This window comes from Apium graveolens, chromosome 1, assembly GCF_009905375.1.
Source record: "Apium graveolens cultivar Ventura chromosome 1, ASM990537v1, whole genome shotgun sequence".
In the NCBI taxonomy this organism is placed as follows: domain Eukaryota; kingdom Viridiplantae; phylum Streptophyta; class Magnoliopsida; order Apiales; family Apiaceae; genus Apium; species Apium graveolens.
The window spans coordinates 89,397,893-89,412,354 of NC_133647.1; the positions used below are offsets into that span (position 1 = coordinate 89,397,893).

The window sequence follows — 14,462 nt, forward strand, 5'->3', positions numbered from 1 at the left end:
CACTGATTATTACCCTTGGAGTATCGAAACGTGTGAATATGTTCTTATGAAGAAAATTTATCACCACCTTAGCATCGTTGGTTGGCAAAGCTTTAACCTCAACCCATTTAGACACATAATCCCTTGCCAAAGAATATATTGATTGTTGCATGATGAGTAAATGGTCCCATGAAGTCTATTCCCCACACATCAAAAATCTCAACTTCCAGAAGCACATTAAGAGACATCTCGTCTCTCTTGGAGATATTTCCAACCTGTTGACAGCGATCACATCTCAACACGAACTGATGAGCATCTTTAAACAGAGTTGGCCAGAAAAATCACGCCTGAAGAATACGGGAAACTGTCTTCTCTCCACCATAATGGCCACCATACGCAGTGACGTGACAATCTCGCAAAATGCCCTATATTTCATTATACGGAATGCACCTCCTGATTATCTGATATGCCCCCTGTTTGAACAAGAACGGCTCATCCCATAGATACCACTTTACTTCATGTAAAAACTTCTTTCATTGAGCATAAGAAAATTCTGAGGGAATAACATTACTCATAAGATAGTTCATAATATCTGCAAACCATAGTTCTTCTTCTTGCACCCCAAAAAGTTGCTCATCAGGAAAAGTTTCATTGATTAACGTGTTACCTTGTGAAGCTTTACTTTGATCTTCCAAACGTGATAGATGATCTGCTACCTGGTTTTATGTACCTTTCCTGTCTTTGATTTCCAACTTGAATTCCTGAAGCAAGAGAATCCATCGAATCAATCGAGGTTTTGAATCTTTCTTCGAGACCAGATATCTAATAGCAGCATGATCAGTGTAAACCGTCACTTTTGCCCCAAGCAAGTAAGATATGAATTTCTCGAACCCATAGAAAATTGCCAAAAGCTCCTTCTCCGTAACAGTGTAATTCAGCCGAGCACCATTAAGGGTTTTACTAGCATAATAAACCACATAGAAATGTTCTTCTTTCAAGAACAGCTCCAACTACAAAGTCCCTAGCAGCACATATCATCTCGAAGGGCTCATCCCAATTAGGTGTGGTAATAACAGGTGTTGTAGTCAAAGTCTTTTTCAAACTCTCGAAAGCAGCTTAACATTCTTCACCAAATTTGAAGAGAACATCCTTCTCCAAAAAATTGCACAAGGGTTTAGAGATTTTGGAGAAGTCTTTAATGAATCTCCGATAAAAACCCGCATGACCAAGAAAACTGCGGATTTCTTTAACTGAGATTGGTGGAGGAAGATTTTCAATAATCCCCACTTTCTCCTTATCTACTTCCAGCCCCTTGATAAATACCTTATGCCCAAGAATGATACCTTGTTATACCATGAAGTGACATTTTTCCCAATTAAGCATCAGATTGGTCTCAATACACCTTTTCAGCACCAAGCCTAGATTATGCAAACACTCATCATAAGAAGACATGAAAATAGAAAAGTCATCCATAAACACCTCCACATTAATACCAATCATGTTAGAGAATATGGCCATCATGCATCTCTGAAAAGTAGTAGGTGCTCCACAGAGCCCGAAAAAAACTCGACGGAAATCGAAAGTGACAAAAGGATAAGTAAAAGCCGTCTTCTCCTGATCTTCTGGGGCAATGCAAATATGATTATAGCCTGAGTAACCATCTAGAAGGTAATAATACTCATGACCAGCCAACCTGTCAAGCATTTGATCGATGAATGGAAGCAGAAAATGATCCTTCCTGGTGTCTTTATTCAGCTTCCGATAATCCATGCATACTCTCCATCCTGTGACTGTCCGAGTAGGGATGAGTTCATTCTTCTCATTAGCCACAACTTTAATGCCTCCTTTCTTGGGCACACACTGCACCAGGCTCACCCATGAACTGTCTAAAATAAGATAAATGATCCCTGCGTCCAACCATTTAAGAATTTATTTCTTCACCTCCTCTTTCATGATAGGATTGAGTCTTCTCTGATGTTCAACGGTAGGTTTACTTCCTTCCTCAAGCAGAATTTTATGCACATAATATGAAGGGTTGATTCTCTTGATATCTGTTATAGTCCACCGGATTGCTGATTTAAACTCTCTTAGAATTCGCAAGAGCTTGTCTTCATCACTACTTGAAAGGTCAGATGCAATAATAACAGGTAAAGTAGATGCATCACCTAAAAAAGCATACCTCAAGTGATCAGGTAGTGCTCCGAGCTCAAGTGTGAGAGCTTCTTCAATAGATGGTTTAAGACGCTCTCGAGAATTTTTCAGCTCTGCTAATCCAAGAGACTCGAATGGCAAATCCAACTTCCTTTTCCACGGAGATGCACTCAAAAACTGAAGTTGCCCTGCCCCTTCTTCGTCTTCACTATCAGATTCCCCTGTTAAGGCTCTTTCTAAGTTATCCGACCTTAGCAATTAATCAAGCTCTGAATTCAATATAGAGTCGACCAACTCTACCTTATAACACTCCTCTTCATCTGTGGGAAATTTTATTGTGTTGAAGACATTAAAAGTGACATCCTGATCCTGAACCCTCATTGTAAGTTCTCCCTTTTGCACATCGATCAAAGTTCGGCCTGTATTTAAGAATGGTCTTCCCAAGATAATAGGAATCTTCTTATCCTCCTCAAAGTCTAGGATGACAAAATCAGCAGGGAAGATGAGTTTATCCACCTTAACCAAGACATCCTCCACTATACCTCTCAGATAAGTTATGACGGCCTCAACCCCGGGGTCAAGAGTTGACGTCACTAACAATATCAAACTACAATTATAATACAATCAACTCACTTTTATTTCAATATAACACAACCCCTTCACAAGATCTTTTACAGGTTTAAGTATAATTTAGGTTACACACTTAATACAAACCAACTTATTTAAAATAACCTGACATATCTAACTTTTTATAGCTACTCACAGACCACACCTGGTCTGACACAACACACTCAGAGGAGCTCAACACAGGAGGAACTGGACTCTGGCCTTGCCTATGACATAAAGATCTCCTAGGCATCTGCAATAAAATAATATACCAAATATTTTACAAGAGTGAGCGATCAATCGCTCAGTAGTACCGCTATATGAATAATAATCAAAAACAGTTTATGATAAACAATTATAGGAACAGAATTCATAACTCATTTATGGAAAACAAGTAAAATAGGTAAACACTGGATATTAATAACTAGCGTGCTTTGTAAAACATTTCATTAGTTGTGTTGTGTGAATACTAGAGTTCAATTTTAGCATGCTATTTTCATCTCCAAACCTTCTCTTCCATTACAGGAACCATAAAACCATTTTTCCTGTTACGGGGACCCAAAAACATTTGTTCCATTACGAGAACCACAAAATCATTTTGCTCAAATATATATGTATTAGATGATCCCTAATGAGACAGCTGATCAGGCTATCTCCATAGGATGGCTCCATCTGCCATCCCATGAACCTGTTCCAGAACTTAGAGACTAGCTAGGTCTCTGTCATGCTAGACTAAGCGGTTTAAATAGGGTGCGCAACCAAATTAGCCTCTTACACTATCTTCCTGGCCGTTACGGGCCCTCGCGCACACTCATCCAATTATCTGATCTATTTTATCCAGTTTTCAAACCACTCACCTATCTCTTTTTCAAAACAATTCTATCGCAGCACATTTTCCAAAACATTTTCAATTTATTCAAAACTTAGAGATAGGCATTTTCAGAAGTTACTTTTCCCCCAAAACACAAGTTAACAAATCATTTAATATGTCAAATGAGATATATGTAGTTTAGAATATGTTATAGTGTTAACCGTGTTGATATATGTCAGACATAGATTATTTTGTAGTATATGAATTAGTAGAGCATTATTTTAGTCGTTGTCGACTTTTATTTGTGAATGCTTCCAACCCTTTTTCATATAATAATTCAATATAATAATTATTTAATTTCAACCCCGAGTCTTTTATATGATCTGATAGGTTAAAGACTACATCCAAATCAACTCCAAATCAACTTGATTCTGCTGGCAAGCAAATATCTTAAAAGTTTGGGTGACCAACAGATTTTGTGACGACTCATGTCAAATTTTGTGTATGCCAAGTCCATAAAATAACCCATCTTTATTCAAGTTAGTAAATTTGATACATATTTGTTATTGAATTGATCTTGATTAGATGACTTTGTTAGACTCGTAATTTAAATTTACTAAACCTACATAATGAATCATTTCCATAGTCAAATTACGAATATTTTTCAAAAAGAAAATTGCCAAATTCTGAATTTAAATTAAGCTAGAGTATTTTAGGTATTTTTTTTTAAAAAATAGGCCAAATTATGATTTGGGATTCAAGTACAGTACACCGACTACTTATAGTTGTGACCCGTGTGTGTATATATATATATACATATATATATATATATATATATATATATATATTCACTAATTTTTAATAAGTACAGGGATTTGTAAATTTTAATATTTATAGAAAAAGGTTTAAAATATATTTTTAAACATAGAAATATTAAAAAGTAAGGTAATGAATTTTTCAATGTTTTATATTTCAACTTATATTTAAATTAAATTTATTAAAATTAACTCCTCCAGTATTTATATTTAAAGTTAAATAAAATGTCTTAGTATATTATATGTATGGTGAATAAAACAAGTGATAATTTATTTTAGTGATTTAGAGATATATTGGTAAATGAGTATAATCTTTTCTAAACCTTACATTTATCTCAAAGAAAATCTAAGGTTTGAAATATTTTGTATATATTCAATTATATATATTTATTTAGAATACGGGAATATAATTCGTAATTTTATAATATTATAATTAAAACATTAAATATGTAAACTATGATCTTGAACTAATTTTAACAAATTATTTTTTTAAAATGTTATTCTAATAAAATTGAATTTAACAATGTTAGTTAAAACGCATCTAACTATAAGTTGATTCAGTTGACGCGTAGAACCTAGGATAATGCATGAACATAAACAAAGTTTTAACATTGGGTTTATAAGTGAGCTCAACATAACTATCTAATGGTTGGTGAACAGATTTATTAATATACTTTGTGAACTAAACATAATGCATGAACATATGCATGTAAACATGTTCTTTGAACACCGTCATGAAGCAATAATTAGTAAATAATTTTCTATATAATAACTTAAATTATAAATTTATCTAATTATATATTTATTACATATAAAATTTTTGTATTCAGGGGATTAACATTATCATGCATGCTACTGACAAATATATATAACTATTTTTTTTTAAATTTACTTTCATATATTCAATTAATATATTTATAATATATATATATGTGTGTTATGAATAAAAAAATTAGGATGCAATTAATATTAGGTTTAGTGAGCTTCAGGCCCTCTCATGTTTGGTCGCTAGATTCTGCATATAATATACCTTGCTCTGTACCAAGATCAAGTAAAAAAATATAATTTTCATACCATTTATATAAGTGTTGATAATCCACTATTGGACTATGGTTAGAAGATATTTTAATTGAATTTTTAAGTCCTACAATTTAAAAGTAATTTCCTTGTCCTCGCAGTATATATTTAATTGAGTACACAATTATTTTACCTAATTTATTGAAATTAATAAATAATTAGATATTTGGGCTTAAACTTTGAATGAATTTCTGTCTGGGTTATTTTTAGTCCATATCAATGTGTGTATCTTTATTTAAATACAAATAACGTGATTTAAGTAAAATCATATATTAATCACTCAAATTTATTTGTTGCTTTGTAAAATTTTTCAATTAAATAATTTATTATAATTTTATGTATCTATTTCTTTTATATAAAATTATAATGTTATTAGTTTTGTTTCCATAATAGGGCACATAGGCCCATAGTAAAATGTGATTGATGAATTATAAAATTTTTATTGATGGAGATTTTTGTGGATGGAGATTATTAATGAGTTCTCAATCAATATTTTGTGGAGACCTCACTAGCATTATAACTTAGTATATACTACCTCCATTTTATAGAATTGTATAGTTTATTTGAAGATGTTTATAAAGTATAGTTTCATAATTTTTTTTTACTTTTTTCTCTTTTGAATAAAAGTTTAAATATAAATTTTTATTGATTAATTTTTTTTAAAAAAAAATAATGTGAAATTATGTTTTAATGACGGAGGAGTACCCATGTCACATGACTTGATAGATGGAAGGACTGATAATAAAAGTTAACAAACAAAAATGGATTGATCGTGATATTACACATCCTTGGGGCAAGTAAAGTTTAACGTGATAAAATGGGAGAAAGATGAATAGAAAGAGAAGAAAATTAATTAATGAGACAATCGCCCATAGGAGTATTACAATACTATAATATTGAGTGTACTCGAGATTTGATTCATTATCAATCATTTTCTGTGCCCATACATTTACATCTCATTACGTTTTCACCATCCGCAGGTTATAGTATATATTTATGATGATTGTACTGATACCTAACCTGTTTAAACAGCAACACATAACTATGTTGGAAGACTAAAATGACTGCTCCCTCGATCACTTTATCATTTTGAAAAAAAATAGACATATTTTAAGAAATGTTAGTTAATTTTTTTATTTACTTATTTATCTCTATAATTATATAAAATGAAGATGAACATTCAATTTAGGTAAATCAGTAAAATATCTATATAATCTTAAATGCTACCATTACCCATACATTTACCCATAAATTTACTCATTACTCATGATCCATGATACATTTTTTTTTCCACATAAAACTTTATATTATATACATATTCATGGATTTTTCACATTTAATTCATTATAACCCATTTAGAAACTAACCTAAATACACCTAACCCGTCTGTGACTTAGCAACTGAATAGTAAGTTTGAATTTTTTTGAATTGTTCTCTCTCAGACTTCTGCATAAGTCCAGCCTCCTCTGATCTTCTCATTCGTTCCATGCTCTAGTGATCTGCTGTTAATCATGGATCCACGCTCTCAGACAACCTCTGCAAGGACTTCACTTATAGGTTTGTTTTCATTATAAAGTCATGTTAATCATTATGCACGTTAACTGTTATCTGATTTCTTTGGTTTGTGTTTTTATCGATAGGTTTGAAACGTTTGATTCGTAGCCGAGATTCATCCAATCAGGACTCAAATCAATCTTCCGTGTTGCAGCCCATCCCAAGTTTGAATGTTCCTGACTCGACGGGTATTGTATCTTTCTTTGTCTTTCTTATCGTATATAGATTTGAATCTAATCATGTTCTTATATTCGTCTCATGAACTTAGTTGTGAAGCGTAAAAATAATTGTGTTGGCCAAGAAAATCTCAGTTCCAGTGTTACAGTTTCAAATATACAAACATCAGGTTCTGTAGTATCGTCTGGTAAGTTTTCCATATTATACATTTCTTATCTATTACAGAAATTAACATTGAAACTCATGTGCTACATAGGCATTTTGTAGTGGAAAATTTGGTCTCCTTTACAACCATTATCAAATAACACAAATGTATTACATGATTCCCCCCACCCCCACAAACCATCTAACTTTGTTGTTGATGTTTCGTATAATAGAACCAACAGATCTTCCTTCACAGGTATGTGGAGTTTCTTTACCAATGTTCAGTGCAGATGTTCACTTTCCGTACCAATGTTCCGTACAGATGTATGATGTTGTATATAATTTAATTATCTGTGATATTTGTTGATTCCTAGATTTGAAACGTACGAGCACAACTGTGGGATTGAAACATGTTGGTGGATCAAATAACACGCCTTGTGTTACAGCCCGCATTTCCGGACTATTAATTCTAAACCAAAACTAATACAAAATTCAATTAATAATCGAAATTCAATTAAAAAAGTCACTATTAGAAACGCGCAGCTAACGGAAGTCCAAAAGTCAATCTACGCCAAACCTATGGTTCTCGAACTCCAATGCTATCCAACTCAAAATCGACGAGCGAAACCTGAAATTGTAAGTAATGAGTTATACACCCCAGCAAGAAACCAATCGATCTAACTAGTAGGCCAAGTAACACACACATATAACAAAATATGATAATCTATACGATACGATATACGAAACAAACACTTTCGATACACATTCTTATTTTTATTCTTATTCGATACATACGATACACATAACACATAAATAATAATAATTCAAAATCAACAATCCATGCCACGACCACTACAACCCGGTGATAACGGATTTATTTCGAGACTTTTTACAATTTCCACTGACGTCCTAAATTTTTAGAAAACTGCCACTACAATTCGATGACTACGGTCCTAAATTCTTATTCGATATTTTCACAAACCATGGCATAAATCAGAGATCTCAAATTATCATCTAGACATCACATATATACATCGATACATATACTGTATCACACAACACTTTCATATATACCATCACTTAGCCCATATTTTGATAATAAAATATATACACATAACACACAATTTTGAAAACACTAGCAAGATCGATCGAAAACATACCTCAAATCCTGACCAGATCTAAAATTATTCTTTCTGACCCTCTAAAAGACGTTATCTTGAAAAACACAAAACACGAAAGTTGTAGAGAACGAAAAGAGCTTTCTGAAAAGTCCAGGATCACTGAATTCTGACTCACGATGAATTTATTACGAATTTTACAAGACTGCTGATTTATGAAGAAAAGCCCCTATGAAATTTGATATTAAAAACGAGGAAAACGAATAGGATGTATTTATAACGATACAAAACCCTATATCATAACCTACAAGTTATCCATATTAGAATCTGATCCAAATTTTAGGCCCAATAGTCTAACCCAATTTTAAATCCTAGTCCTTATCTAATTTTAATCCTTTTTATTCTATTATTCTTTTATTAATCGAATTCTAAAAAATTACGGGATATTACACCTTGCAATGTACATATTTCACCTATTTCGGGGATTACACTTGAAGAAAATAACACTCCAACTGCCAAGAACATGGAATAACCTGTTACATTGTTAGATATTTCCAATGCGGTGTGTACGTTATATTATAACTTGATAATGAAATTATGAAGTTTGTATGTTCTGTTGCCTTTACTATATGTTTAACATTACATTGTGTTATTGGTTGAAACCGTGAAACGTAGAATACTTGATCGCAATATTGAGAAGATTTTTACACACCCCATGTGTATGTTGTCTTTTAATAAATCTGTTTTCAATAAGTGGTTATGATTTCCTATTACATTGTTGCCCCTAATCAGTTTCTTCCATTACTAACAATGTATATTAATAACTCTGTATGTTTTTTTTCAACAATCATCTTTTTCGAGAATTAAAGGTGTAAAAAATAATAGTGTAGCGGCGAAGAACAAAAAATAATCTTCTACGCCTTCAGATATGAACAGTACCATGTGTGCGTTACCTACTAACTTAATTATCAAATTTGTAAGATTTTATGTTTTTCTTGATGTGAAAATAATTATTATTCCATTGTTGTATTTTGTTGCAGCTAAGAAATGTAGAGTACGTGGTCCTAATCTATATAATCTTAAAGGCTACTATTGCCCCTATTAGATTTCCCATAAATTTACCCATGACCCATGACTGATGATCCACTTTATTATTTTCCACATAAAACTTTATATTATACACATATCCATGGATCTTTCACATTTAATTCATTATAACCCATTTAGAAACTAACCTAATATACACCTAACCGACTCCCTGATTGTAGTAACTGAATAGTACGTTTTTGAATTGTTCTCTCTCAGACTGCTGCATAACTCCATCCTTGTATGATGTTCTCTTTCGTTCCATGCTCCGATGATCTGATGTTAATCATAGATCCATGCTCTCAGACAACCTCTGCAAGGGCTTCACTTATAGGTTTGTTTTAATTATGAAGTCCTTTTAATAATTATGCACGTTAACTGTTATCTGATTTCTTTGGTTTGTGTTTTTATCCATAGGCTTGAAATGTTTGATTCATAGCCGAGTTTCATCGAACCAGGACTCAAATCAATCTTCCGTGTTGCAGCCCATCCCAAGTTTGAATGTTCCTGACTCGACGGGTATTGTATCTTTCTTTGTCTTTTTTGAATCTAAATCATGTTCTTATATTCGTCTCATGAACTTAGTTGTGAAGCGTAAAAATATTTGTGTAGGCCAAGAAAATCTCATTCCCAGTGTTACAGTTTTAAATATATAGACACCAGGTTCTATAGTATCGTTTGGTAGGTCTTCCATATTATACATTTCTTATCTGTTACAGAAATTAACATTGAAACTCATGTGCTACATATGCATTTTGTAGTGGGAATTAGGTCTCCTTTACAACCATTATCAAATAACACATAACACAAATATATTGCGTGGTCCCCCCCCCACAAACCATCTAACCTTGTTGTTGATGTTTCGTCTAATAAAACCAGCAGATCTTCCTTCATAGGTATGTGGAGTTTCTTTACCAATGTTTCGTGCAGATGTTCACTTTCTGTACAAATGTTTCGTGCAGATGTATGATGTTGTGTATAATTTAATTGTCTGTGATATTTGTTGATTGCTAGATTTCAAACATATGAGTAGAACTGTGAGATTGAAACATGTTGGTGGATCAAATAACACGCCTTGAAGTGTACAAATTAACCTATTTCGGGGATTACACTTGAATAAAATAACACTACAACTGCCAAGAACATTGAACAACCTACTACATTGTCAGATATTACCAATGCGGCGTGTACGTTATATTATAACTTGATAATGAAATTACGAAGTTTGTATGTTCTGTTGCCTTTACTATATGTTTAACATTACATTGTATTATTGGTTGCAGCCGTGAAACATAGAATACGTGGTCGCAATATTGAGAAGATTTTTACACACCCCATGTATATGTTGTCTTTTAATAAATCTGTTTTCAATAAGTTGTTACGATTTCCCATTACACTATTGCCCCTAATCAGTTTCTTCCATTACTAATAATGTATATTAATAACTCTGTATGTTGGTTTTTTTGTTCAACAATCATCTTTTTCGGGAATTACAGGTGGAGAAAATAATAGTGTAGCGAGAAGAACAAAAAACAATCTTCTACGCCTTCAGATATGAACAGTACCATGTGTGCGTTACCTATTAACTTAATTCTCAAATTTGTATGATTTTATGTTTGTTTTGATGTGAAAACAATTAATATTCCATTGTTGTATTTTGTTGCAACTAAGAAATGTAGAGTATGTGGTCTTAATATTGAGAAGATGTATAAAAAATCCCATGCGTACATTTTTTTTTTCAATATCCTGTTTTGTAATTTTTTCTAAAACTTTACAGAATGTAATTGATTAATCCCATTTTCTTCAACAAAGGAGATGTATACTCAAGTATTTGTTTACTATGCAGCTCTGAAACTTAAAGGACCTAGTATATCCTCTGTAAATAGCGGTGACACATCTTTAAACTTTAATCCCATCTTCAAACATGGGAGAATGAGTCAACCTGCGACGTCTCCTTTACGTAGAAGTTGTCATAACCCCCATGAACCAAAGTTAAGAAAAAGTAAAGGAAAGAATATATATCAAGTATCTCATGAGAACAAGAATTTGATTTCAGATTTTGACAATGTGGTTGAAATCGACAATTCAGAGTCAAGTGATTTAGATTTTGGAATTGATGATATGTACCATGATGAGCTAGATGGTGTGATATTGAATCAGAATTTGTGGCGTGGATATATGGATCTTGGCCCTCCGTCAAAGTTGTGCAATAAATATGGTGCTACTATGTGGAACGAAGAGCGTAATAATAAATCATGTCCATGTAAAGAGCCCACATTTTCTTTGTGCTGTCAGAATGGTCAGATACATTTGTCAAAAGAAAGACCGCCACCAGAACCACTTGCTTCTTTGTTACTTGGTGGTGAGAAATCAAGGCATTATAAACAGTACATAAGAGTGTACAAGTGCATGTTCCAATTCACTTCCACAGGTGGTAAGATTGATAACTCAATAAACAGAGGTAGCTCTCCATATTATTTTCGCTTACAATGTCAAAACTATCATTTGGTTGGGAGTTTAGTACCGCTGGATGGATCTTGCCCCAAATTTTGTCAGCTCTACATATACGACACGCATAATGAGGTTGAGAATAGAATCAATGCAATGGGAGGTGCTTCTAACAATGTTGATCCAGATATTGTCGAGGAAATTTTAAGTATGTTAGATAAGAATAATGAGTTAGTCAAAGTTTTTCGCATGGCTCGGAATCGGTTTGAAAATGAAGATCTGGATGAGTTTAAGTTAGTCCTCATATCATCTCAATCTTCTAGCGGGAGACCAAACCATATTACCCCATTAGATGAAGTTACTGCTTCCATTGTTAGTGATGATATGGATACCGGTGGTTTTAGAGACATGGTTGTGAATTCCTAACAAAAAGGGCGGAAAAGGATATATGAAATAGATCCACATTTCATGCATTTACAATATCCACTACTGCTTCCTTCGGGAACCGAGAGGTATCATAATCGTATACCTTTGATAAGCAATAAATACTCTGAAATAGAGAATTTAGATGATAAAGAGCTTGATCCTGACTCGACACAGAGGCGACATGTTTCACTAAGAGAGTATTATTGTTATAAGATTATGATACGCACTTCTGAAGGTATTTATTAAAAGTAAGCTATGTGATTAGAATATAAATTGCGTAATGAATTAGTGTATAAATTTCACCATTGTGTCATTAATTTCAGGTTTAACGCCACACCTTGCCGGACGTTTGTGGCAACAGTACGTTGTGGATCAATTTGCTGCCATTGAACAATATAGATTAGAATGGGTTTCAATGCATCAAACTACCATCCATGCTGATTTGTATAATTTTGTACGTGATGCTCTCAGTAAAGGAGACCATGATCCAATGCATGTTGGAAAATCTGTTATACTTCCTGCTTTATTCATTGGATCTCAGCAATACCTATCTCAATACTTTAAGGATTTCTTGGCGATATGTCGTGCAATTGGTCATCCATCCTTATTTCTCACCATGACGTGCAACTCAAAGTGGTCAGAGATACAAGAAATTCTTAAATTGTTGTCCAATGTTGATCCTGTCGATGCACCAGATATTGTTTCTCGTGTATTTAAACTGAAGCTTGATCAGCTATTAGATTTGATTAAAAAGGAGAACTTTTTTGGAAAGTGTATAGGAGGCAAATTTTTGTTATTGGACACCAACAATTTTACATTAAAGTTTTGTAAACATATCTACAGATGCATAAATTTAATGACATATTTTTTCTTTAATTATGATTTGCACAATTATGCATGTAATTGAATTCCAGAAGTGTGGTTTGCCCACGTGCATATGCTAATCTGGCTGAGCCCCGAAAGCAGACCTAATTCTATTGAAAAGGTTGACCAATTGGTTTCTGCTGAAATATCAGATAAGAATTCGGATCCAATAGCATATGAAGTTGTTAAAAACTACATGATGTATGGACCCTGTGGTAAATACTTATACACATCTCCATGTATGGTGAAAGGAAAATGCATGCGTCATTTCCCAAAGAGGTGTGAATAAATAGAATGATACATATGTTCTGTAATAAGTCTACTTTTATTAATCTAGACGCATGTATATTTTTTTTTGCAGATTTAATGGTAATACCTGTTTTGACGATTGTGGTATTCCTGTGTATCGGAGGCATAACACTGGTAGAGTTATCAATAAAAAGGGATCAACCTTGAACATCAATATGTAGTTCCATACAATCGAGATCTTATGTTTCGGTTTCAGTGTCAGATAAATCTGGAAATTTGTAACAGTTCAAGATCGTTGAAATATCTCTTCAAGTACTGTTTGAAGGGTCATGACACTGCTACAATGTTGTTGAAGAAGAAAAGTAACAAATCAGGGATTGAATAAACTGCAAGATCCGTGAAGAATTTGAATGAGGTCAAGAATTTTCTTGATGGTAGATATGTTTGTGCATCTGTAAAATCACCCATATTTGTACAAACAAAATATATCTGAACTTCTTTTAGATCCATTTCTCCATCAATTGACATTCAATGATCAATCTAACATCAAATTCTTATTCTAACAATGACATAATTATAAGAGAATTGAACAAGTTTCCTCTTTCAGAATGAGTACCCCTGATGAAATGCTATGGATTAGTTATATTAGTGAATGCAGTACTTCAAACTCTAACCATAAACACCTTGAATCAACTTCAAATTGAAAGAGAGAGTGTATAAATTGTAAGTGAGTTTTGTTTACATATTTTGATTTGCTTTTTCTTTTTATTTTTGGAATATGTTTGTGTATTATTCAAGTATTTTGTCCATCCTAAAAAAATACTTTTATATGTTAAATTGACATTATACTTTTCCTTATAAATTGTATGGAAATATAAATGCTCTATTAACGTATTTTTATTAAAATCAAATAAATCTATAATTATGTTTTATATCAATATAGTACATCCATTTGGA

The 14,462-nt window shown here is 32.8% G+C and overlaps 1 protein-coding gene across 1 annotated transcript; it reads left to right on the plus strand.

Annotated features, from left to right (window-relative positions):
• The first annotated feature begins 11,333 nt into the window (after positions 1-11,333).
• Positions 11,334-13,890, plus strand: LOC141685451 (uncharacterized). The gene is made up of 6 exons (XM_074490570.1): positions 11,334-12,360; positions 12,526-12,627; positions 12,716-13,174; positions 13,307-13,471; positions 13,618-13,679; positions 13,762-13,890. The coding sequence occupies exons 1-6, from the start codon at positions 11,334-11,336 to the stop codon at positions 13,888-13,890; spliced, it is 1,944 nt and encodes a 647-aa protein (XP_074346671.1).
• Positions 13,891-14,462: the final 572 nt, after the last annotated feature.